Source organism: Musa acuminata, chromosome BXJ3-10 (genome assembly GCF_036884655.1).
Source record: "Musa acuminata AAA Group cultivar baxijiao chromosome BXJ3-10, Cavendish_Baxijiao_AAA, whole genome shotgun sequence".
NCBI classification, from domain to species: Eukaryota; Viridiplantae; Streptophyta; class Magnoliopsida; order Zingiberales; family Musaceae; genus Musa; species Musa acuminata.
Genome location: NC_088358.1, coordinates 31,456,872 through 31,482,307, shown reverse-complemented (window position 1 = coordinate 31,482,307; position 25,436 = coordinate 31,456,872). Strand labels below are relative to the sequence as shown.

The following is a 25,436-nucleotide window of genomic DNA, read 5'->3' as shown; positions in this document are numbered from 1 at the left end:
GGTCCCGTCTCGCCGGTCTCTTCTTCGCTTGCGTTTTCTGTTGTCACTCTCGAGAGTTCATTACTCCCAGCTGGAAACTTGGTTGGGCACATGCGAGCGATTAGCTCGTAACAAAGTCGCCATCCACCGAGAAGAAGAGAACAAAACATGTAGCTTAACATCACAGCCAAAGACATGTGAGCACTTCAATGAGTATAGTTAAAAGATGGAACAGTGTTGGCCCTTCGTTGTCCTCTCCTGTTGCTACTACACTCGAGAATCAAGTAAGCCTTTCGAGCCCGATCAGATGTCATGACATGCCCACAGTGAGATGATCATCCCGAAGGGACAGTAAGAGAGTCAAACGGCGAAGCGTTCGGCGGCCGCTGCGGCATTACAAGAAGAAAGGGCACCGACGTCTCTTTCACGCCTTCCCTCCAATCCCCAGTAGAACACAGTACAAACACCCATCACTTCCATCTCCCCCACCCACAAGCCCTCATCATAGCAACGGCATCGTCTTCTTTCTCGCTTGCAAGCAACCACAGCGCTGCCTTTAGAAAATATTGCTACGCACCAAAGCCTCACTAGAAAGACATATAAGCATTCAATTCACACCCTTTACTCTTCGTTCGACAGTGTGGTAGTTGCACATAACTACGACACTTCACCCCGTTAATCTCTCTCTCTCTCTCTCTCTCTCTCTCTCTCTCTCTCTCTCTATTATTTAGGTGGGGGGGGAGGGGTGGCAGCTAGGAAGCAAGGCCTGGGTTCAGCGACGAGGATGAGCGGGGTTGAGTTGCACCATGCAGCGCCGAAGCGTCGGTGGGACGAGCAAGGGACCCTGCACCCCGGCGCCGCTCCCTTCCATCAACGGTGCGGGGATGTCGGTGCGGCCGCAGTGCCTGCTCAGCCCCCTCGCAGGAAGCTCTTGTCTTTCTCGGCCATGGACGACGAGGCGGCTGCGTCGGTCGTCCCCCCGGTCACCGTCGTCCTCGAGGGGCGCTCCATCTGCCACCGCATCTACCTCGACCAGCACACCAGCTACGAGAGCTTGGCGAAGGCCTTGCGTCGCATGTTCGTCGATTTCGATGGGGGCGACGGACATGGAGACGGGGGATACCAGGAGCTGCAGCTGGCCAACGCAGTACCTGGCTACATGGTGGCCTACGAAGACATGGAGGACGACCTGCTCCTCGTGGGTGACCTTAACTGGAAGTGAGTCGATGTATCTGTTTCATTCTTCCTCCATAAACACAAACATCGCCATGATCTTTCCATTTCCTTGTTCCCATGTTTTCAGGGATTTCGTTCGTGTAGCCAAGAGAATCCGAATAATCCCTGCAAAGGCCGGTCGTCGGAAACACTGTGGAGGGCAATAGAAGATGTCGACTTTTGTTAAGATATACATGCATTAAGTTTAGATGTCAACTGTTAAGAGCAGTACTTGATGTCTCTCTGTGGTTTACTCGAACTGTGTTTATTGCTTTTCTGCTTTGTCTCTATCATTGTAGTCGTAAACATGCTTCTATTTACTTCAGTCAATGGCATAATGAGACAACCGGCATTGAAGTATGAGATTATTCTTCACATTGCTCCTATCAGTATTGCTGGATATATATATATATATATAACTTCTATTTACTGCATCATAATTATTAACTATTTTTGAAAATTGGACTTCCATAATACATAGATCTATCAATGAAACTTCATATTTTGAAGGAGTTTACGTAATATTTGAGGGTTTTAGAGGAGTACATTAGATATCATCTCTACGAGACAAATCAGTGCTAACTATTGTGAGCATGTGATCCACATAGACAGCTTAATGTATGTTGCTAAAGTTTTGGCTTTGGCTACCACTTGGTAGTACATCCAATTAAATGCAATTAATTCCCCATGTCTCTTGTGTTTTCAGATCACCAATGTGTGTGGTTGTGCTGACTGACTTCATCTTACAAATTGGCTGGAAATATTACCTCATATATGAGCTTATAGATGACCACTAATTAATGTACAAGTGTTTCTACATGACACCAAGTTTCATCATCTTTTTTTGATGCGAACAGTGATACATATCATAGAGGTTGTCAAGTTCCCTTTGTCCTTTGCTATGTTGATGTGTCAACTAACCAGTTCTTCTTCTTCTTCTTTTGCATCATAGTGGCCATCATTGTCACGAAACAATCCACGTGAGCTTCTGTTTGATGCTAAACATGCATTACATATGTTAGAAATTATTGATGTATAAGACGAAGAAAGATACAATGAAATATAATTTTATATTACTAAAGATCGAAAGAATCATGTTATCTATATTAAGTTTGATTAACATTCACAATCCGACAAAAACAAGTGTTGTGATTGGTAATTCGATTTATATTTTTTAATGATATCTGATTTGATGTTGGATCCGATAATATAGTAGAGTCCGGATCCGAATCAGACGACCACAGTAGAAACCGTCTGACTGTAGTCGTAAAATTTCAATTCAATCGGCCGGTTCAGATTTGGGCCCAATTAAATGAGCCGGTCTAGCATTGACTGGGTCGATTGAGCCCTAAATTCGTGTTGAAAAGGCCGGTTTATTTGGCGAAGCCCAATTAATCGGTCTGGTTTTTTACACTGTATGAGCCCACGGCGGGTCGGAACGTGAAGCGTTGGAACCCTAACTCGAGAAAAACCCTCCTCCGTCTCAATTGCAAGGCGGTAAACCCTAAGAAAGATCGGCTCTTTCCTCTTCTCGTTGGTTGTTCGTCCGTTCCTAGAAGCTTCACGTTTCCTCGCAAATGGCGGTTAGTTTCTTTTCCCCCTTGTCTCTTTCTCTGTTGTCCCTTTTCCGATTTGAGATTACATACCAGATTGTAGATGCCTACGTAGGTTCAATTCATTTCGAGGTTCTCTTGATGGCATCAGAAGCTTTAGGTCTATAATTTGGTTTGTTTCTGGGGATCTCCCACCCAGGAATCTCAGATTCAGTCAAAATCTCTTCTGTGAGCAAGAACAATTTATGACGAGAATGGGAAGTTAGATTTGTGTCGTTGTCCGGTTTGAAGTCTCAGCTAGTTTCCATGCATATGTAATTAAAGGTCCATAATTGACACTAGAAGAAAAATATTTTGATATTTGGTGCCAATTGATGCCAAATATGTAGAGAGTTGGATTTTAAATTTCTTGATGCAGTCCTAGGGCTTAGTAATACAGAAAGAACATAGCACACTTAATTTAAATCTTTTATTCTTCTCTTTCTTTCAAAAATTGTATTCTGTTAAATATACTGTAGTTGTTGTAGCATAATTCTTATGTCATCATTATTGCTGTATGCACTGTTATCTTTGTCGTGCGTTTTAATATTGTGTACGTTTAACACTTGTATATGGGCAAAAGGCGAAACAAATTTCCAGATAATAAAAAGGAAATGCCGCTACTATTCTATCCCAAGACATATACATTGGCTACCTAAGAAGCACGGAATATGGACATGGGACATGGGCCACGGGACATACCTATTTGTTGAGGTCAAGTCGTCCAGGGTGTCCGTGTTGTGTTCGTGTCCCGTGTCCATATTCCGTGCTTCTTAGCTAGCCAATGTATATGTCTTGGGATAGAATAGTAGCCACATTTGGTCCATGCAAGGTTGCAGGTTGCTCTTTAACGGTTCTGGGATTGTCAAAATTTTTTCGACAGTGGCACCCATCTGCAAATGAACCCCTTTGCTGATCGTGATCTAATATGAAGAATGGTTCTGTTCTTACTCTCTCTGATCAAATCATGACATTGGTCATTTTTCCAATGTACAATTCAACTTATTTGGTTTAGGTTTATTACAATACTTAATATGCCAATGATCTGCTTCTCCAGATGAAATTTAAAGAGTTAATGCTTATGTTTTAGGTCATATGGGTCTATTTTTATTATGGTCAAATCGACAAGGTTCCATACCTTGCATTGGCAGGAACCTTGTGCACTTAGTTCACCCTTTTCAAGATTATTCCTCTAATCATATTCTTTGGTGACACGAGAAATCTTCTGGATAAGTTTCTAAACATGATAAGTTTAGAAGCCCTGGATTTTCTTCATCACTGAAGTTTGTGATTGTAGGATCCATCAGATGTAATTTTTATCTCAACTTGGGGCCATGATTTCATACAAATTTTATCATGATGGGGATATATCATTGCAAAAATAATTGGCCTTCAACAATAAATTCGTAGTAAGTGCGAGTCATTAGTTCATATTGATTGCATAATTGCTCTTTGTACGCATCGTTTGTCCCTTACTTCAATAGACCAATCATTTATGATCATACCAGTGGATTCTGATACGCTAATCAAAATTTAACATTTATTACCTAGGTATATACCATACTTTATGGGCAGGCTATATGTACTACTTTTGTTGACCTTATTACAACATCAAAAATCTAAAGTCACCAATTTTTCATGTTTATTATTGCAGACTGTGCCAGTTAACCCAAAACCTTTTCTGAACAATTTGACTGGGAAGCCTGTGATTGTGAAATTGAAGTGGGGAATGGAATACAAAGGTAATTTAGATGCATATCATCTTGTTTGAGCCATTGATATGCTTTTGTTTTTCCAACAAAATCATCTATATTGTCAATGCTTGTATAATTCAATTTTCTGTCTGTGTTATCTCAGGTTATCTCGTGTCAGTAGATTCCTATATGAACTTACAGGTATTAAACAAATTTCATCAGTTCATAACAAAATGGCATATCTCAATGCTTAAATGTTATTTATTTTCTTGGTTTTCGTATAGTACGATTGGCAAACAAGATGATTGCTTGAACTGATGATACTAGATTCGGAATGAGATGGTTTACCGACATCTGCTTTAACTCTGTTAACATTTTACTGTAGTTGGCCAACACTGAAGAATACGTTGATGGGCAGTTCACTGGAAACTTGGGGGAGATTCTGATAAGGTAACGAAGTTGTGCATATTCTGCTGTTGGGTACAAGCAGTAGGCTGCTCGTGCATCTTAGAGTAAGAACACGAGGAATGATGCAAACTATTACTTCATTTTATATGTAACTCAAAAAGGCATGATGAACTAGTTGTAACCTTAGATGCAAAACATAAATCCGATCACACAATGTCATCTGTCTCTCTAACCACATTTGCATTATCAAGAACAAGTTTGCTGATATTGATCCTTGGAAATCATGACCATGCTGCCTTTTGGTTCGTATAATTTTGTTTCGTTCGCAGGTGCAACAACGTTCTGTATCTACGCGGTGTACCAGAAGATGAAGAGATTGAAGATGCCGAGTGAGCATGAGCAAAAAAAATTTCATGGATTTCGGTGAGCCACTTCTGTTGGCCTCATTTGGCACTCGAACAACGGATGTGCATTTAGCAACTAATGTATACTCATCTAAAAGCTCATTATAATTTTCTTGTTTGTGTTCCCTTTGTGATGGATGCTTGTAGGTCACTTCTTGGTTCAGTCTCTTATCCATAAGCTTTACTATCATCTCATAATTGTGCCCTTTAAGAAGCTTTTACCATCTGCAGGATTCATTTTTTTTTTTTGTAGTTGTATTTTAGCTAAAATTTGATCACATCTTTTATCCTGTGTAAATTCATTATTAGGCAATGATTAAGTCCTACCACTAATTAATGGGACGTGTCACAATTATTGCATTTCACTTATGAGTGTCCTTTTTTAGGTGCTTCATCTGAAGTTTGAATCTATATCAAAGAATAAAGAATTTTGCTGAGGGAAAATAGAATTTTAAGAATGTTATATAGACTTTAAATTAGTGTCCAAACCAGAATAATGAGACCCTTGAAACCCATATTACATGTGTGCTAGCAAAAGAACCCGTCCTACACACCTCATAAGCTTTAAAGAGCTCCCAAGACGTAGGCTCCCATGACAAGCCCCATGACTGCATTGACAATAGTTCTCGTCGCCGAAGAAGGTTTGTCTGAGCCACTCGGTGCTTCTGTTGATTTTGCATGTGATGAAGTTGTGTCCGCATCTGCATTCTGGCCGTCGACAGGTGCCGCTGCGCTTCCCGTCGGACCCTCGATGGGAGCCGCAACAGTGGGACTCGACTTTGGAGCTCCCGTGGGCGTCGTTGCGCTTCCTGCTGGGCCCTCGACGGGAGCTGCAACAGTAGGACTCGACTTTGGAGCTCCTGTGGGAGCGCTAGGACCTGTCTTCTTCCTTGGTGCAATCGTCGGAGCTTGAGCTGGTGCCAACCTTCGCGTGGGCGACGTTGTTGCAACACTACCAGAGCCGGATGGCACAATGGCGGCACTGATCCCAAGCACCGAGATGTCGTACGGTCGCACGGCGACCACCTTATTCAACTCGGAGTTGAGGGGGGCGCCAGGGGCGGCCGAGCCGAATACCATCTGCTCCCCAGGTAGCTCGGTGTAGTTGAGGAAGCCTAAGCGACCGGTGGCGTGGCCAGAGGCTTGGAAGAGGGTGGTGAGGAGAGCAGTCTTGTTGGCGAGATTATCGAGCGTGTAGGGGTCGTAGTAGTCAAGGATGACATGGACGGAGATGGCATTCTTGAGGGCGTCGCCGGAGAGGGAGGAGAGGGGGGCGATGGCGGAGTCATTGACCACGAGGACGGTAATGGTCTTGCGGCGATTGATTTCATCGGCCACCTTTGTTTGGGTGAGGTACTTGGTGAAGGTGGAGTACTCCGGGAATGGTTGGAGGATCTCGACAATATCCAAGGCGGAAGACGCGGAGGAGACGAAGAGGAGGAGGAAGAGGACAGAGGCATGAGCTCCAAAAGCCATTGTGGCTAAGAATCAGGGTTTGGACTAGCTAGCCACAAGGCTTGCTTGCGATGGGAGCTGTAATGCAAGAGAGGAGGAGCGGATATATATATAGGAGGAAGAGGGAGTTGCTATCTTTGGAGCTGTCTCCCGCCAAACTTGGAGAGGTGGAACATTTGGATGGTGGAGAGGCAAATGCTGTTCTTTGTGATCGAGTTGTTCTGCACGAATACATATCGATCGGTTTGACTTGGTATTAGCAATATTTGAAGCAACGGTATTGTGTAAGCACAATCAACTTCGATGATCAAAATGGTGATGCTGACTTTGACATCAATGACACTTCACATGAAGCTTCTACATTAGATATTCGAATGAATATTTACTGATTAACCCGAGTCACATTCCACTTGGAATCTCCAACATAAGTTGCTAGCCAAATCGTAGTCCAACTCTATAATTTTCTAGTGATGTGATGCGAGTTTAATCTCTAACACACTCTTATCCATATCGTTATCTTCAACATACATCATTAAAAGGCATCTATCACGCAATGAGTTGTCTCACATATCTACTAGTGTGCTATACATTATAAACTCTCTATAACTACTCCCACAGAAGTCCACTTTAATCTCTCCATCTAAATATTGATGCTCTGTTTAAAGAAAGAGTGGGTCGTAGTCGGAGATGAAGGCCCAAAGGATTAGCAACCACGCAGGCGACTTAATTAAGCCTTGGAATTTTAGGTATTTGGGGGGTATCAGTCAATTATTGTGATGCTAATACCAAATATCTTACGCATTGATGACCACCGAATGTCACGTAATGTTATGTTAGTTCATGTAATGTTATGTTAGCTCGATACATAAATCATAGATCGATCGACGCTTTATTGGATTATAATTAATGTTCGATAACATTCGACGACGACTCTATGAAATTGTTTTCACTGGATAACTCTCCCATTAGATGTCGATGATTATCAGAATCATCTATAAAAGAACTTCAGTTCATTTGTTCGAAGAAGTATATATATATATATATATATATATATATATATATATATATATATATATATATATATATATATATATATATATATATATATATATATATATATATATCTGATCACTGATATACTTGTGTTTTAACTTAAGCATCAAAAGAATTTTTTTCTTAAACTATTTCTCAACATAGGACTTCCAACCCGAATCCATTTGTTGACCCAAAACTTTGTGAGATACCTCAATACACATCGAACAATCGAAAACTATATCAACAAATGTGATGAATTGTTCCACCATCGTCATTGTCATCGTCCTCATCCTCGTATGAGACTACGATACACAATCATGTTGTTTTCGGAGTTATTATTGTGCTGCAACAAACAATTTGCACTAAAAAAAAAAGGACAATCGTCTCATGCCAAGCTCGTTAATTAAGTGATCAATAATGGATATGACACCCAACACATCGTTGTGTTACTCATCTCCACCTCTCAATGCAATTTGGTGGCGTTGCTTTCGATTCCAAACAGTGACAGATGACCGGACGCAGACTTTGAATCCTTCATCATCGATCGGGGAGAACACGAAGCAGCAGTAGCGACGTCAAGCAGCGGTTGGTCTGCCGTCACGTCGCTGCACTCCGTCAAGTGTTGGGGTAGCTCTACCGTAACTTCCCTTTACATGGGTCGATCAGGGCCGTTGGTTTCTGACGGTCAGGATTTATCGACCGTCGGATCTTGACGTTCGTCAGCCACAATCGATCCAATGACTGATTTAATTTTCTATGTTTTCTTATTATACAATTGACGAGAGAAGATTTATATGTATCGGTTGATCGGTCGATCCATCCAATGACACATTGGTCACATATCAAACCTTCGAGACTAATAAATCATGTTGAGAGATAGTTGTTGGATCTATTTTACCACTACGATTACTTCCAAATATATGAACATTTCATTATCCTCTTCAGAGGTACATTATAATTAACGTAATAGGATAGACAAGAAAGAAAAGACAGCGTAACTCGACCGTCAATCTCCTACGATAAAACACCCTCTAATTAACTCGAACATCAATCATCACCAAGTCTCTCAAACTTTCGACGATATCTTTAAGGAAGACAAGAATTAGAAACACGAAAATTAAATAGAAGTCCGAATTCTTCGCGAACTCGTCCATTGCATATCGGTAAGGATTAGAAACACGAAAAATCGTGTCCCCTTCTCGTGGTAGGGGAGAAATGATATGAGGAGAGAACAAGTACGAGAAGAGAAGGCTCAACAGTTAAACGCAATGAGCATTTAATGGTGGAGGTCCCAAAACATTAAACCGGCATTGAAGGCTTGCATCGTTAGGGGTTACTCTTGCCATGCTTTCATCTATTCGTACGGTTTCCCAACCCACCTCCCATCTATCTATCTATCTATCTATCTACATTTACACCCGTATTTAACTCATTCCATCCCACAAAAAAATTTCTCTCAACTTCTTTAAATTTATTAGAAAGAAACTTTAAAGATATGCAATATATATATACATATATTCTCGTCGGATCCAAAATTTTTAGGATTACTTTGTTTGTATAACAATCCTTTCAATCTTGAGAAACCCGAAATCTCTCGCGAATCATAATAGTAAATACAAAAGAATTCTTCTTTTGACCTCCTTATATCTATCGAAAAGAAATTATATTCTTCCCCGAAAAATACATTCCGGCTATGATTTACTCAGACGTTTTTATTAAAGCTAAAAAAAATAATAAATAAATAAATAAAAAGTTGATAGAGCAAGTGATTAGGTGATGGATTCATGGAAGCAAGCATCAACCTCGAGGACAAAGGCTCACACCATTACTCTTTGCGTGGTCATGGGAACCTCCGTAACACACTCCCTAATCACACCCAAAAGCTTCAAACACGCAACACCGCTTTGTTGTCCCTCCATATTACAACCACGTTTCCATCTCCTCCTCCACGAAATCAACTCTCATCTCCTCCCATTTTATCTCAACAGCTGTGGACGTGATATGGACGTTCTACCTCTCTCTCTCTCTTTCGTCCTCGACTCGCCATGGTTGATGACACCATATTTGTATTATTATGTTGACGAATTCTCGGAAGTCGATAGGCTTTGTGGTGAGGGAGGAAATGTGGGCATGGATATGATTGTCCAATGAATGGGATCGGACCCATTTGGGAGCCGCCGTTAGCTGTGTGGGGAGCCGTAATTAAGTCCGCCATGGCCCCCTTTCAACCGATCTCAAGCACCCGAGTAATGATCGACTAATTTGGTGGGAGTCATATGTCCAGAGGATTACAACTCTCACTGTGATAAATATATTGTAAGATGATCTATCTTATTTTCCTCGTTAATAGAGCTAAGTAGCAATATATAAATTTGAGATTTAAGATGATCTCTCTCTCTCTCTCTCTCTTTGGATGTACGATTACCCTCACATCTAACATGCGAGAGTTGATGAATAGACACAAGCCAATGAGACATTACTTAACGTTAGTCCTTTGTGTCGAGGAAGCTCAACAAAAACATGCGAATCACATTCAGCTATACCATAAGAAATGACGTATATGTAGTGAAGTCTCGATCTATGGGGAGAGAGAGAGAGAGAGAGAGAGTTGAGATTAGGCGGTACGTTTTGTGGTGTCGTCGGGTCTTCGTGTCATCGTTCTGCTCGCACTGTAGGAGTCAGATACCAAATACAAACCATTGCGAATAAATGCTTCCTTTGTATCCTTCAGAAAGCAAAGCATCTGCGCCTTTTCCTACACGACCGCTTTTAAAGCCATTACACCCTTACCTCCATTCATTTTGATCGTCGCCTTCTCTCCTTCTCTGTTTTGGGTCACCACCTGCGTTCCAACCTTTGCATAGAAGACGGTAGGCGGAGAGGAAGAATGAGGCAGTTGTATACGAGGAGCCGAAGGCTCAAGCGCCTCCTCTCGGTCACTCTTGGAAGAAGGAGCCGAGAAGAAGCGAGCACGGAGGAGGATGACTCCTCTGTTCGGGCCAGTACATTGATGGAGCCTTTGCTTGATGCGAACCCGCCCCTGAAACCCACTTGGAGATGCTTCTCCTATGGTGAAATCCACAGCGCGACCAATGGTTTTCATAAAGGTCTGTCTTTTATGGGATTCGAGGAGTGTTTCGATGAGAATCGCTTGTCAAAATTTCATCTTGTGCTTGTTGCTCCCGGATTTTGTTGGAGCAGATAACTTGGTGGGCCGAGGTGGGCACGCGGAGGTGTACAGGGGAGTGACGGCGGACGGGCAGGCTGTGGCCGTGAAGAGGCTGATGAGGGCTTCCACGGACGATCAGAGGGAGAAGGATTTCCTGACGGAGCTCGGCACCGTCGGCCACGTGCGGCACCCCAATGTCTCCGCCCTCCTTGGCTGCTGTATCGACCGCGACCTCCACTTGATCTTCGAGTTCTCTTCGCGCGGCTCCGTCTCCTCCAACCTCCACGGTAGTAAGCTCGACGAGTTGCAGAGGTTGCCACGGCCTCAACAACGGATGTGGAGGTGGACTCACATCTGTTCTCTGTGCGTGTTGCAGACGAGAACTCGCCCCCCATGGATTGGAAGCTGCGGCACAGCATCGCCCTCGGCACCGCCAGGGGGCTTCATTACCTCCACAAGGGGTGCCAGAGAAGGATCATCCACAGAGACATCAAGGCCTCCAACATACTCCTCACATCCAATCTCGAACCTCAGGTACCGCTCATAGAACCTTCTCGCTGCTCAATCCGATGACTTCCTGCGATCATGCAACGCGTTCGGTGTCTGAATCCAATCTCAGATCTCAGACTTTGGCCTCGCCAAATGGCTTCCGTCGGAGTGGACTCACCGTGCCGTGGCACCAATCGAAGGGACATTCGGGTACGCATCTCCGTCTTCTTCTTGGATTCAAGAAAGGACCGGCAGCATGTAATGGAGTTTATGACGCCAACAGGTGCTTGGCGCCGGAGTACTTCATGCATGGACTCGTGGGCGAGAAGACGGACGTCTTCGCGTTCGGCGTATTCCTGTTAGAGATGGTATCAGGGAGGAAGCCAGTGGATGGTTCCCACAAGAGCTTGCTCAGCTGGGTAAGACCCAGGATTCCTGTGCCTCATTCACTCTGTTCCTCTAGTTCATGACCTGATCTTTCGACAAACTCGCATCTTTTTTGCAGGCCCGACCTTTCCTAAAAGATGACACGATACAGATGCTGGTTGATCCAAGATTAGGAGAAGAGTACGACATGGGGCAGCTGCGAAGGCTCACCTTCGCGGCCTCTCTTTGCATCAGAGCCACATCAACATTGCGCCCTTCCATGACCGAGGTAAGCTGCAATTGCCGCAACTCAGTTTCTCTCTGCGGCTCTTTCGGTCTTGCACACCAAATCGAACGCTCAGAATCGACTGGGGGCTCACAAGTGTTCTGAGCTCGATACAATGTAGAACAGCTAAAGCAGTTTTACCATCGAGATTTCTTTGATCCTCTCCTAAAGAATAGTTGATTCTTGCACGAAGCATAATTGCCAGACACTGACACGGTAGAGCACAGTGAAGCAGAACAAATGGGGTCAATAGTGAGACTGCAGGATGTCAGTGGAATGTGTCTCTTGCTAGTCTACAATATTTGCTGCACACACTTTGCGGGTCCAAAATGATGAATCTGCTGGCACACTTCAATCACTAGGTTGTCATGTTAGCCTTAAGCCCACTGCATTATGGGGACTGTGATCTCATGAAACTGTGGTTTTGGCAGGTATTGGAGCTGTTGGAAGGCAGTGAGATCTCGCAAGATCAATGGAAGATCCCCGAGGAAGAAGACGAACAAGAGTTTGGGGGCTTCGATGATCTCGATGATGACGATGACGACGATGATGATTGCGATACTCCATCGACGTCTTCGACGGGCAGCTCCCAACCACAGTTCTCATAGATAGCCCATTTGTGTGGGATGATGAGAAGCAATGTAGCGTATTAGCACTGCAACGTTGATATTATCTTAAACACATGCAGCTTGGAGACAAGTGGAGAAGAGGTTGTCTGCGCAGAACGCCATCACCGGACTCTCTTCCATTATTTGCTCAATTGGGAAGAAGGAAGATGAAGCAGTTTTTGTGTAGGTGGCATTTTTTGTCCAGCTTCGAGACAGACAAGATTAGTAGAGATGCTTTGGATGGTAGGAAGCTAAATGATTGGTTGAGGTAAGGTTGGATTTTGCCCACCTACTGTGGTGGGTTGGACAGGAAAGGAAAGAAGAAGAAGAAGAAGAAGAAGAACAACAACAACAACAGCAGCAATGGCATCAGTGTGTTGGAGTAGTGCATAAACCAAAAAGCTTTGATGAGGAGGAAGTTGACATGGATCCAGTGACAACGTTCTCAAGGAAGACAGGAGGTATCTTCTCATACCAACCTGGACCTGCTCTATCTCAGACAAGTTGCAGAATAATGACCTCCCAACAGCTGAAGGTGATGAATGGCCAAGCTGGAAACTCACGGATTGTTTGGGATCAAGAATTATTATTGTTTGGCACTTTCATATTCCCACGCTAACATTAGAATGAGTAAATGATACATTTAATGTATGACCTCTGCAGTTTCTGAAGCATAGGCCAATTCAAATCTGCCTACCATTCTTGGAGCTCAACCTAACTCTCAAACACATGGATGAGAGTTACAAACAATGCCAACAGCAGTGGCGTGCAGATGTTTGAAATAATGTTGAGCTTCCCATACAAGTTACAAGGACATGTGATTGATGAGAGATAGAGATAAGGAAGGTGGTGAGATCTTCCAAACTCTTGTGATTCCCATTGATGCATGCACTGGCACTGAGAGTACACTTCTTTGACCTAAACAGTGCTCTTCCCTAGAAGAACTCTGTAGTCCAAGACTTTGAATCTCTACTGACAAACCTCAGGGACACCTGAGAGATCTGATCAAGCTGGTATTTTTTCTTGTACAGTTGTTCTGCATCTTTGCATGACAGCTTCTCAGTCAAAGCATAGTTGGCACAGCACACACAAATCAATACTGGGAACATGAGAGCTCCTGATGGATCTACAGATTGATAGATTTCATTTGAGGCAATGCACAGTTGTAAATTGTTGCATCCAAGACACCCATCGCATCACCAAAGAACCCCACTCTGACAAGTCAACTGAAGGATGCATGCATTGCTGTATTCACAGGGAACTTGGCTGAGGGGGTTACTGATGCATAGGGTGGACCTCCTGTGCATGCATCATTGCTTGGTCCAGACCATACCCACTGCAGACACAAGCATTGGCATCAGAACAAGCTAATATTAGTAATTGTTATTGGAAGAACTCTATTTTGTTCTAATATTGTTGGAAAAATTAGAGCTGAAAAAAGATATGGTTGGCAGAGATTCAATAGTTTTGATTGATTGATTAGGACAATGATAAATATAACAGAATACTTGGGCACAAGGAATGATTTGGACCATCTTCTTGTGCACCTCATTCAATTCAGGGGGTGGGCAGAACAGGACTAACAATTCCAAAACAGATATAGTAAGCCCCACAACTGTGGAATTTATAGTTTTGTCTACATTGAGTACTAAAATATGATATTATAAAATCATTGATGTATCGGTGATAATGAACGATAGTGGCAGGAGAGTGATGACAGACCATTCAAAACATCTAAATGTCATCAAAACATCACAACGCACTCAGAAATAATAGAGTGCATGATTCAGAAGCTTTTGCTCTGATCCTTGGAAATGAATAATGAGAGTCATGAGGAGACAAACACCTCTAAGAAGCTACTGCACAGCATCAGGGTTCATATTAGAAACATTTCCAATTCCTCAGCTTCCTTGGTGAATATAAGACAGGAAGAAAAAGTCGGCCAAATTGCTGCATCACCCACTGTACACATTGCAGATGTGAAAGTATTGCAAAATCTTGCCATCTTTGGCCAAGTACTAACAGAAAGGTTCTCATGAACACCTAAAATTTGTGTGATCTAATGGTACAGTAGACATTCTCCCCATACTGCAGGAGATGATGTTTGATAAGTTGATATTTCCATTGCAGGACTAATATGGAACGTTCCTTGGAAGGTCTCTGATGATATGTTACTCTTCATCCCAATCTTTGAGCGCATAGCTTCAACTCCGTGCCGGTTCATCTCCCTCAGAACTCTCATCTCCACAATCTTCTCCTTGTATTGCACTGTTGCCAAGTCCATCCTCTGTTTCCTGCAGCATCATAACTTGTATTATTGCAAGCTGTTATGCTGAGTTGTGCAGTTTGTGGTTCTAGAATTTATCTTTCAGCCAAAAGCTTTCATTTGTCAGACAACTTGAGTAGACCACAAGAAAACCATAAGCTGACATAATTCATTGCTACTGGGAATAAGCAGAGACTTGCACATGGAGTTTGTGTTACTGACACAAGCTTTCTTAATTTTTCAGCAACAATAAAATTAGGATCAGCTTATTCAGACCAGAAAAGGTCAAAAACATTGTTTAGATACAGATAGTATAGTGGCTAAAAGAAACCACAATCATAGTCTGAAATTAAACAAAGGTCCACATCTGGAAGCCAATTACCTCTTGCAGACAAATAATGGGATTCATGCTGATTTCCTGATACCTTAATTAATCGAACAAAGAATGCAGCTTAACTAAGAAAAGCTTCACAAGAATGACAACAGAAATGTCAACAATAACACAGTACTTGCATAAATATGTTACCTCTTTATGCTATTCATGCTGATTTCAAAGTTATTATTCATTTTGTATCAACTTCATCTAAATAAGCAAGCAGATCCAAGCTTTTTCAGGCAGAGACAGGAAGTGAAACAAGCACCATAAAACTTGTTCCTTCATCATATAGTGTTTGACAACTAAGCAACACATACAACCATCATATCATAGGCTTGTTCATAAAATACTATAGAATTTTTACTAATCAATACATATCTATGGAGTCAAGATACAGAGGATGCAGGTACCTTGAAGCCAATGAAAGGGCTAATGCAAGGTCTCTTAGCGGTGGAGTTTGGCAGTAATAACGAAGAAATTCCTGCTATCCTAGAGCTTGAATGAGAACCCCATTCTCAGTTTTCCTTGTAATGATAGGGCCAGAACCCCCACTCCCAAGTTCAACATTGTTCCTCATGTCATCTGATACCACCAACTGCTTACCATCCTCATCAACATAACTACAAAAAAGGGGACACAATAATCAGATTCCAAAAAATCTTAATATGTCAGATAAAAATCAAGTAATGTGAATGCGAATCTAAAACTGTATGGACTTGTATTAGAAACTAAAGCATGCTTAAATACTACTCTCATGCATAAGTTTCATTGCTGAAAAACAAGTAGTCATCATTATGTAACTACAGATTGTATCATTCAGAATGTCTCTTGAGGTGATTATCTTCCAAGTTCTAAACATTGTCTGTGCCTTTGGATCTTAATGTAAACAGAAGCCTATGAAGTAAAGATAATGAGCACACAATAATTTTGTACACAGGATAGATATTAATGAACTGGTTTGCGGTTTCGGAATAATTCCAACTTGACTTACAATTTCTCTAGTGAAATTTGGGACTCTCTACAAGTGTTATATGCTTGCACAGGGTACATGAATTTTGAAAGCAACATTAGCAATCTGGAAAGGAAAAAAACAAAAGTCACTGTTGCAGTCAAGAACCTGCTCCATTTCTACACAAAACCTCCAATTCTTACCTCTACTCACAAATGGCTAAAGTAAAGAGAATGGAAACATAGACTAATTAGAATAAAAACCTGCAGCTATAATCATACAAGTCTTCCAAATCACTGTCTTCATCATCACCTCCATCTCCATAGCGCAATGTGCAGTGACCCTTAGCAATCATATGCTTGCTTCCTCACAGCCTCCAAACTTTGGTAAGGATGGGCGTCTATCATTACAGTACAAGCAAGTGAAATCCCTTTTTGACCTGATAGAAGAGGAGAAGAGGATGTTTTCAACCAGAAAAGATTCAAGAGCAAAGTATTGAGCATAAAGAACACAAAGAAGACCATTCACCTTTAGACCAACACGCATAAGGAGACCCTTGGGATCCTTCAAATATTCAACATCAGGAATGAAAAATCCATGCTTCTTTTGCATATGGACCATACAGCTTTCTATGCTTTCATGCTTTAAATCACAAATGAAACAGCAAGAAGCATCCAAATCAACAAGTGGTTTTATTGTGGAAATTCCTGCAGCCGAAGGACCCAACTCCTGTGATGCTCTCAAACTTGAGAAAGAATCCAACTAACTAATAACCATTACAAGTTCCATTAATTTCATCCTTTTTGAGGTTCTTCTAGGAAGTACTCCACTTAAAAGAACCAATTGAATCATAATTACCACCCAAACCCAAAGATGAAACAATTCGATGAAGAACTAAATGAAAATGTCACAAACAGCTCGGTGGTAAGAAAAAGATGACAAATTTCTTATCTAATACAAAAAGATAGGGCACAAGAGGAACAAATATCCTCAAGAAAACGAAAGAATCGGGCATCCGATAGGCAAATACCGGGATATCTCAAGCACCAAGAAGCTAGTAATTAGAACCAATTACCTTTCGTTTGAGGTTCTAGCGGTGCCATTGGGATCTGTGGTGAAGCTTCTACTGCACGTCGTCCTCGAACTTCTTATTGCAAGCATTGCATGCCAGGACCGCCCGTACCTTTCTCACTCTCTCTTCGAAGGCGATCATGAGACATGATACGAAATGAGTTGCACAAGAAGCCGCAAATCCATCACCGGCTCTAATTTGTGGGTCATAATGCCTATAGTTCGGCTCAATTGGCCCAATTACTAATATATGTGGGTTCAACCCGAACCCTTAGTCCTAATGTAGTAATAGTATGCATGTTTCAGATCGATCTAATTTTTACGCATATTTTTTGTGGTCTTTTTATTTCTTATACACGCCTTAAATATTAGTATATGCATCATAATTCTTCAAATTATTTTTAAGAATAAGAACAAATAAATTATCTATTGATAATATCAAATTTAGTCCTTAATTTAAGTTGATGAAATTCATTTGATTTGGCTTGAGTACTATCTACCTAATTTTTATGTGTATTTTTTATGATATTTTTATTTCTTATACATAAGGTACGATACTGAATATCGAGCGATATATATATATATATATATATATATATATATTTATTGCTAAGTGTTCAGAATTCGATTTAAGTATATTTTAAAAAGTAAAAAATATTTGTATCATTTTTCTTAGGATACAGAATAGAAATATTTTTTTGCTTTTGCAAATATTCCTCTCTTATGGAGGTCTTGAACACTTGATGATTTTTCTCTTTCAGAGTATGATATTACTTGAAATACGAGTTAGGTCGAATCAATTTCATCAACTCAAATTTGATCTTATCATGTACGGATTTCATCCGACTAACTACACAAATTGTTGTACAAAAATACAAAACTAATTTTGGTATTTGCTTTTCCACAAAACCAAACCAAGTTTATGCAACTCATTGGCATCAGTTATCTGTTCTTGCAAGTAAGATTAAAGCCGAGTTTAATCAGTTGTAATGGTTCTAATATGAAATCTCCTCCTCTTCTTCCTACAACTAACATATATTCCAGAAGCGAAGAACAATAGGTTGACAAAAGATCATATTATATGTTTTCATCAGTTCAGGTTGTCTGATGCAGATGATGTATCAGACGGAGTTGCAGAGAGAAACAAGCAAGAAGCGTGTCAAACAGTTGCAGATACTTTTCTGAGTCAACAAAAAAATCTCCAACTTTGAATTGTTTCAGCCATCACCATAGCAAAGTCAAAGGCCAACCAGTTGAAAGCTTCACCTTTTAAATGTGATGGAAACCATACGAATTAATTATTGAAATGACACCTTTTAATTGTTTCAGCCATCATAATGTTCAGACCCACTCTGATATTATCCCAAAAACCAGTTTTGCGATCCATTTTGAAGGAGCAAAGTCATGTGAGATCCATCCGAGAGCGAATTCTTACAGATGATGATGACAAATGTTGTATGATTCTCGTCAAAGAGAGTTATTATTTTTCATGGTCAATCCTGTAAAGTTAAAACTGAAATCGGATGGACTTATCCCCAAGTTGACGATTCCTTACGATATGAATTTGTTGAATAAAGATGATACTCATGACTATAACAATAAAATAAACTACAGATCGATCATTAATTATAATTTGTGTGGTGACTATGCTAGGAGCAAAGGGTAGCATGAACATGCAACCAATACAAACGACAACCACCATTTTCTGTGGATTCTTAGCTCATGTTAAACGTTTACCTCCCACTTGGAAGCTTCAATGTGAACCTCCACAAAGACCAAAGAGGTGACAGATACTGCTTTCTTGGACATAGTCAGCAGTCTACTATAGCAGGCATGATTCCTTGGAGGGTAGGAAAACACATTTCGATCTTCTCTATACCACGCATTTGGTGCATCTAACACTTCTGCTGGTACAACCTTTAGCTTCAGTAATTGCACCTGAAGCTGTGAGAAGAACTGGTGGATGAAGATACGTTGAGCTGTTGCAGAGCTAATCAAGAAGGTAAGTTTCCCTCCCTGTACTCCAACCATCCTCTCTTCAGCTACTTTTAGGCTTCCCTTTGGAATCTCCCCCTCTTCACGATTCATCTTTCGGTTCAAGGAGCTTTAAAATCAAAATAAGAGTTTAAGGAATCATGATTTGGCTTTGCTCTGGCAAGTTTGTCAAGTTTTCCTTTCTTGTATGCTTCATGAATATTGTAAATCAAAGGTGGACAACTCTTTGGGGGGTGGGTCGACAAAAGGAACTTTAGTGGAAAGTAATTGTAGCAATATTGTGTTTTGATTACTGTCAGTTGATTTATAAGCTTTGATTCGTAGATGTGGTTGGATACAATTGTGTGCACTCCAAGTATCCCTCACAAAGGGGAAAGAAACATAGTCAATGCATCATGAACCTAAACATAGCACAAAGCCCCAACTACATGTAATCAGAATAGTAATGAAGAGTTCGAAGCCAATCAAGGTTGGAAGACCTTACGCTCGATGGAGCCAATTGCATGCAAATTGCAGTTGGTATCATGCAAAGAGCGTGCAAGCTCGAGGCCTTTCGTTTGGAGATGATCACAAACTGAAGCAGCTTTAATGGTTGACACAAGTAAAGACTATATCTAAGTAGATTTCTTGGCCTTCTCAAAGATGATATCTTTTTTCTCAATTATGGCAGCAGACATGTCTTCTACAAACAACAGCACCCCATCATCAAGCTCAAATGGCGATGAGGTGACAACCGCAACAGCAGTCACTGCAATAAGTAAGCGGATCTAACTTTTTTGCAGCAAATGTTGTCAGTATTGGATCCTCATGTTCTTCTCGTAATCTCAGTATTGTCGATCGTGGTTGGCGTCGTCATAATCGTTATAGTTTTCCTCATCGTGAGGTGCTACCAGAAGACGAGATCGCAATCTGCCAATATAGCAGTAGCAGCAGCAGCAGAAGAGACCGTCAATGCTCCCGGTTCTACACCTCCTTCGATTAGTATTGCCGTAACGAACGACTCGAGTGCTGCAGCTGAACCAATCGAGAGATTCCTCGATGACATGATGAGAGACAAGCCCATGAGGTTCACTGCACAGGATCTCGAGCGCTTCACTCAGAACTATGACCAGAAACTGGGATTCGGCGGCTTCGGAGTAGTCTACAAAGGCCGGTTCCCCAACGGCGTGCCGGTGGCCGTCAAGGTTCTGAAGGCGGCCATGAACAAGAGAGCCGAGGAGCAGTTCATGGCGGAAGTCGGCACCATAGGCAGAACTAACCACATCAATCTGGTGAAGCTGTACGGCTTCTGCTTCGACAGGTCGATCAAAGCACTGGTCTACGAGTACATGGAGAATGGATCCCTCGACCGGTTCTTGTTCGACGAGAACCACCGCATTCCATGGGGGAAGCTGCAGGAGATCGCGCTGGGCACGGCCAAGGGGATCCGATACCTGCACGAGGAATGCCAGCAGAAGATAGTGCATTACGACATCAAGCCGGCGAACGTCCTCCTGACGACCAACTTCAACCCCAAAGTTGCCGACTTTGGACTGGCGAAGTTCTGCGACAGGGAGAGGAGTTACGTGACGCTCACCGGCGGCAGGGGAACTCCCGGCTACGCCGCGCCGGAGCTGTGGATGCCGATACCCGTGACTCATAAGTGCGACGTCTACAGCTTCGGGATGCTTCTGTTTGAGATCCTGGGGAGGCGGAGGAACCTGGAGTTCCTGGAATCAGTTGAGAGTCAGGAGTTTGAGTGGTTCCCTCGGTGGGTGTGGCAGAAGTTTGAGCATGGCGAAATGGAGAACATAGTGTCAGCTTGCGGTATAGAGGAGAAGGACAGGGAGAAAGCAGAGCGGATGTGTCAGGTGGCTTTGTGGTGCGTGCAGTATCAGCCGGAAGCCAGACCTTCGATGAGCAGCGTGGTGAGGATGCTCGAGGGCGAAGAGGAGATCGTGCCCCCTACGAATCCATTCCAGTACATGACTTCCCTCAGTGTGAGCCCCGCTTCAGGTACCGTGAGCGAAAATACTTCCACGAGCAGAGGAACTGGAACAGATGACAGTGAGTCAAGTAGTTCAAGACCATTAATAAGGAATTCAGCTTGAAGCGCATACTCTGCGAGTGAGTTTGATGTGATCTGCAATCTATTTAGGCCATGAATTTAGTGTTTCCTAGCAGTAGGTGATGTGTAAAGGTGCTGAAATGTTTTCTTTGTGGGTGACTTCCATGTCCCCCTTCCAACATCTTGACTTACCTTGTCCAATGGAGGCATGGCTGCTGCAATCCTCTCTGCCTTCTCTGTGTGTTTCCTTCCTCGATCACGCAGCTTGAGATGATCTCTTTTCAAGGTTCCTCAAACCTGACAGGTACCTGGCAAAGGTAGAACAAGTGAAAGGTACTGTTACGGTGTTAACTGTTCAAAGATCTGTAGAGTATCTCATGCACAAAACAAGCAATTCACACCACTGGAACAAAGAAAAAAACATCATTCAGGTGAAGTAGAAGGTTAATATGCATCAATCTACAATGCATGGACTTGGAAAAATAAGCTGGCTGTTTTGGATCAAGTCTCAGATGACTGGTTTTGATAGGGGCAATCAAAATCAAGAAACTCTGAGCACTCAAAACTACTTGTAATTGACTCCCATCTCTGACATATTAAAGCCTCATGAACCACCTCATTTTGATAAAAAGCTATGGCACTAGAGCTTCGATGGTGATCGCGAGCGAATAATCCTTTGTAGTGTTCTTATGAAATGGCATTTCATCAAGCAGATTTTCTTTTACTAATCAGACAGATTGCAGTTTGGTAACTGGTTTTAGTTTGCAACCTTCCTTCTCCTGCAGCAACAAGAAAATAAGGAATTTGAGACTTTGGAACCACATAGCAAGATGCACTCCCAACGCAATGCTTTCAATCCTCAAACAATCAATACATCGGAACATAAAGGGAGAGTGATGCACGAGATGATCACTAAAGCCAAAGGAATGCAGAGTTCAAATATGAGTACCAGCCTTATTAAGAACATGACCTTGCATAATGCACCATCAAAGGCCATCACACTAATCCCATACAGATAAGAGCATTCTACAAAAGCATAATACTGTACCATCATAAGCAAAGGAAAAATTGCTTAATGAAAAGATGGCCATCCTCAATGCACCATCATTGCAATATCATCTAAAGCCATCACAATAATCTCAAACATGTTAGGAGGCATGCCACAATGTCAAGCCTATAATCGATCATACTCTTATACCATTTTAAGGTTCCTTTGCACAAGCAGCGATACATTTTCTGCTACATGCACTTCCACAAATCTGAGAAGCCAGACACAGCAGGAAGATAACCGAATCAAAAGGAAGATGGCACCTAATGCCACAGAGAGAGAAGACGGACACAGTGACCTGAATATAAATCCACCTGGGAAGCCAGGTTATTTGCCATAAAGGAAAGATCACATGCTAAGAACCTCAATGTTGAGCTATGCCTTACATGACCCAATAAAATGCAATAAGAAGGATGTCCTCACTTTTCGGCTCCCACAACTGCAAGATATGACAACCACAAATCATGGCTGCTGCCTGCAGAGGCATTGTGTGTTTGATTGGCCGAAAGTGGATAACAGAGGTAGCAGTTGGTAGAAGTGGCCAACCTTTATTTGGTTGTCATTCAAAGCCATCTTGCAAGTCACCTTATCGAAGGTGATCAGATGAAATCTTCAAACTCTACCTAAACTTTTTTGACTTCTGATTGTGGAGATCCAAAATGATCAGAATTAGACTCTTCTAATAAGTATATTCATGCTCTGTGATGGCTACAGCAATTGGATTGTGTCATTGGTAACCAAATATAAAAAATTGTCATCTGTAAATCCATCAGCAATAGGCTGCCCCCAGTCAACAACTGATCAGCCAAACATGTTCCATTGTCATGTACCAGCAAATGGTCATGGCCAAGCCAGTACAGTCGATTGCTTACCCACTATTGATTGTTCCAATTAACCCAAATTGAGTGGAAATCAACCTATTAACAACTGCAGACTAGGAGACTAATTTATATAGCTAGCCCACCAGCAATTTGGTATCCCAGCCAGCAACTCGTTAATCAGCAAGATTCAATCAATAACCAACCAGCAATTTACAAGTCACCAAACTGTCACCAGTTGTGGGTCTGCCAGCTATCAACCCCAGTAATTTCCAATGACCATTGAGAATCCATCCATCAAATGTTGGCTTACCAGTGATGTAAACCATTATGTGAATGTTTTGTGGCCTTTGTGGAATATCCTTAATATAGTCTCTGTTGCTCAAGTTGTAAATGTAACTAAGTGGTCTCATTGGTCTAGATCACTAAGTTAGGCTGCTTATGTATCAACCAATTTGCTAGAACTAGGACTCTTGGCTTTTGATTGGATACAGAACTAGCTTTCTTTTTGTATCAAACTTCCCCTGATGTAGCTCCCATTTAAGTTTATAAATGAATGGTTTCTTTCTTTCAAGACAAAAAATATTAACTAAGGGTAAAGAGCACGAATATTGGTTTTCCCTTTCCATCTTAATAACAGTCAAGAAACAAAACAAAGAATAATCCATCAACTCAAAACAAAGAATAAATATGATTTATCCCCTAATGTAGTCCTTTTCCAACAACTAGCTTTAGTTATAGTAAATGTTACTAATGAAAAGAATAATCCATCAACTCAGAAACTAGTTTTATACTCTTTGGGTACCTTTATATATCATTTTTTTTCTCTGCAAATTAAAGTCTTTCACGATGTGATGCAGAAGGTTAAGTGGAACTTCACAAAATAATGACTTTGTGCCCACTTACTAAATATATAGAAAATATTTGTTCATCTAAGACAAGGTCGTTTTGTTTAAAATCCACTATAAGAACTACCAATGTTAAATGACAGTAATTGTCTAGACCATTGTCATTGGATCGAAAAATTCACCTCTAACACACAGAAAAGGGGACTCCAAGTACAATCCCCAACTTCCTGGCGCACCAAAGTAAGGTTACTCAAATACAACTGACAACATTTTGCTACGCTATCATTCAGAAGTAATCAGATAAGTTTTCACCTTTTACAATCCAATTCAAAATTTACGGTGTTCAGAGATTAACAAATTGATATTGGCAAACAACGCATATATCAACACAAGATTATCATAAATAATAACATCATATTCAATATTAAACACAAAAAAGACAATAAAAGGAAAATCAAACTCCGAAATTATGACCTAAACGAGTTACTAACCTTTCCATTGTTCCCATAGTAATCGTTTAATGCCCACTGGTACTTCGATTGGTTCAACCCAAACCAGTCTGCCAAATGCTCATCCAAGCTTGAATGCGCTACAATGAAAAGCATCAAAAGTCGGGCGAACTCGCAAGAAAACGAACGAACTAAGCGCTAAATCTAAAAAAGGTACCATCTTGGACCCTCGCGATGGCGTCCCAGAAGAACCCGAACACCGATCCCGACGAATTCGCGTCCACCTTATCGAACTGCTTCGGCGGGACCTGGACCGGCAGCGGCGAATGAAGAGCATCGACAAGCAAAGGATACGCCTTTGCAGGGCCGGCGCTCTCTGCTCTCGGGGCCTCGGAAGGCTTCGAGGCAGGCGGCGGGGTGATGAACACCGTGTACCTCCCTGCCTTCCCGATCACCGGACGCGGGGTCGATCCTCGCGGGCGCTCGGCAGCCATGCCGGGCGGGAGAAACTGCCACAAGAGATCGAAGAAGAGTTCTTAGTAGGGTTAGGGTTACGATATAGGCGGGGAGAGGAGAGCGAGGGAAGGTCGAGTCGCCATTGCCGAGGGAAGGGAGTTCAAGCTTTAAACGGTATCCAATGCTTGAGCGAGGATCCTCTCCAAGTGTTGTTTGAACCCTACTTTAATCGGACGGTTTCCAGTAAAAATTGAGCAAGTATGGGGAACTCAACGGTCACGATGCTAAAAACAAGCGATCCGGTCAAAGAACTATTTCATAGGATCCACCCCTTCTTGTAGGGAGGCAACTTTGGTCGTCCTGATTAAATTGACCGTTTCACCGGAAACGCTGTTTCAGACTCAGAAACGCAA

The 25,436-nt window shown here is 42.0% G+C and overlaps 6 protein-coding genes and 1 pseudogene across 15 annotated transcripts; 4 read left to right on the top strand and 3 right to left on the bottom strand.

Annotated features, from left to right (window-relative positions):
• The first annotated feature begins 634 nt into the window (after nucleotides 1-634).
• LOC135650867 (auxin-responsive protein IAA33-like) lies at nucleotides 635-1,554 on the top strand. Its single transcript, XM_065170513.1, has 2 exons — nucleotides 635-1,197; nucleotides 1,283-1,554. The coding sequence occupies exons 1-2, from the start codon at nucleotides 764-766 to the stop codon at nucleotides 1,359-1,361; spliced, it is 513 nt and encodes a 170-aa protein (XP_065026585.1). The 5' UTR covers nucleotides 635-763; the 3' UTR covers nucleotides 1,362-1,554.
• Nucleotides 1,555-2,629: 1,075 nt separating this feature from the next.
• Nucleotides 2,630-5,482, top strand: LOC135650868 (probable small nuclear ribonucleoprotein F). The gene is made up of 5 exons (XM_065170514.1): nucleotides 2,630-2,777; nucleotides 4,441-4,528; nucleotides 4,644-4,681; nucleotides 4,866-4,930; nucleotides 5,218-5,482. Exons 1-5 carry the CDS (start codon nucleotides 2,772-2,774, stop codon nucleotides 5,279-5,281), a joined length of 261 nt encoding a protein of 86 aa, XP_065026586.1. The 5' UTR covers nucleotides 2,630-2,771; the 3' UTR covers nucleotides 5,282-5,482.
• A 359-nt stretch (nucleotides 5,483-5,841) lies between these two features.
• On the bottom strand, nucleotides 5,842-6,820 carry LOC135651018 (fasciclin-like arabinogalactan protein 14). Its single transcript, XM_065170785.1, has one exon. It carries the CDS (start codon nucleotides 6,766-6,768, stop codon nucleotides 5,857-5,859), a length of 912 nt encoding a protein of 303 aa, XP_065026857.1. The 5' UTR covers nucleotides 6,769-6,820; the 3' UTR covers nucleotides 5,842-5,856.
• Nucleotides 6,821-10,388: 3,568 nt separating this feature from the next.
• On the top strand, nucleotides 10,389-13,390 carry LOC135651299 (probable receptor-like serine/threonine-protein kinase At5g57670). Of its 3 annotated transcripts, none has more exons than XR_010501833.1 (8): nucleotides 10,395-10,889; nucleotides 10,984-11,238; nucleotides 11,328-11,485; nucleotides 11,571-11,650; nucleotides 11,724-11,859; nucleotides 11,946-12,095; nucleotides 12,524-13,161; nucleotides 13,364-13,390. XR_010501833.1 is itself a non-coding variant. In XM_065171296.1 (7 exons), exons 1-7 carry the CDS (start codon nucleotides 10,670-10,672, stop codon nucleotides 12,698-12,700), a joined length of 1,176 nt encoding a protein of 391 aa, XP_065027368.1. In that variant the 5' UTR covers nucleotides 10,389-10,669; the 3' UTR covers nucleotides 12,701-13,371. The 3 variants fall into 3 exon arrangements, 1 of the variants encoding a protein (XP_065027368.1); XR_010501832.1 differs by having other exon boundaries at nucleotides 12,524-13,235; XM_065171296.1 differs by having other exon boundaries at nucleotides 10,389-10,889; nucleotides 12,524-13,371.
• Nucleotides 13,391-14,832: 1,442 nt separating this feature from the next.
• On the bottom strand, nucleotides 14,833-16,662 carry LOC135651302 (cytoplasmic 60S subunit biogenesis factor REI1 homolog 2-like; annotated as a pseudogene).
• A 2,474-nt stretch (nucleotides 16,663-19,136) lies between these two features.
• LOC135651298 (rust resistance kinase Lr10-like) lies at nucleotides 19,137-21,625 on the top strand. 6 transcript variants are annotated; one of them, XM_065171293.1, is made up of 3 exons: nucleotides 19,137-19,364; nucleotides 20,031-20,114; nucleotides 20,186-21,625. In XM_065171293.1, the coding sequence occupies exons 2-3, from the start codon at nucleotides 20,033-20,035 to the stop codon at nucleotides 21,445-21,447; spliced, it is 1,344 nt and encodes a 447-aa protein (XP_065027365.1). In that variant the 5' UTR covers nucleotides 19,137-19,364; nucleotides 20,031-20,032; the 3' UTR covers nucleotides 21,448-21,625. The 6 variants fall into 6 exon arrangements, with proteins under 6 accessions (XP_065027365.1, XP_065027364.1, XP_065027363.1 ...); XM_065171292.1 differs by having other exon boundaries at nucleotides 19,167-19,364; nucleotides 20,028-20,114; XM_065171291.1 differs by lacking the exon at nucleotides 19,137-19,364 and adding an exon at nucleotides 19,372-19,958 and having other exon boundaries at nucleotides 20,028-20,114.
• On the bottom strand, nucleotides 20,340-25,157 carry LOC135651300 (uncharacterized). 3 transcript variants are annotated; one of them, XR_010501835.1, is made up of 4 exons: nucleotides 24,785-25,157; nucleotides 24,610-24,707; nucleotides 21,597-21,712; nucleotides 20,340-21,388 (listed from the first exon to the last, which is right to left on the bottom strand). XR_010501835.1 is itself a non-coding variant. In XM_065171297.1 (3 exons), the coding sequence occupies exons 1-3, from the start codon at nucleotides 25,059-25,061 to the stop codon at nucleotides 22,133-22,135; spliced, it is 426 nt and encodes a 141-aa protein (XP_065027369.1). In that variant the 5' UTR covers nucleotides 25,062-25,157; the 3' UTR covers nucleotides 21,809-22,132. The 3 variants fall into 3 exon arrangements, 1 of the variants encoding a protein (XP_065027369.1); XR_010501834.1 differs by lacking the exon at nucleotides 20,340-21,388 and adding an exon at nucleotides 22,020-22,183; XM_065171297.1 differs by lacking the exons at nucleotides 20,340-21,388; nucleotides 21,597-21,712 and adding an exon at nucleotides 21,809-22,183.
• Between the last annotated feature and the right edge of the window lie 279 nt (nucleotides 25,158-25,436).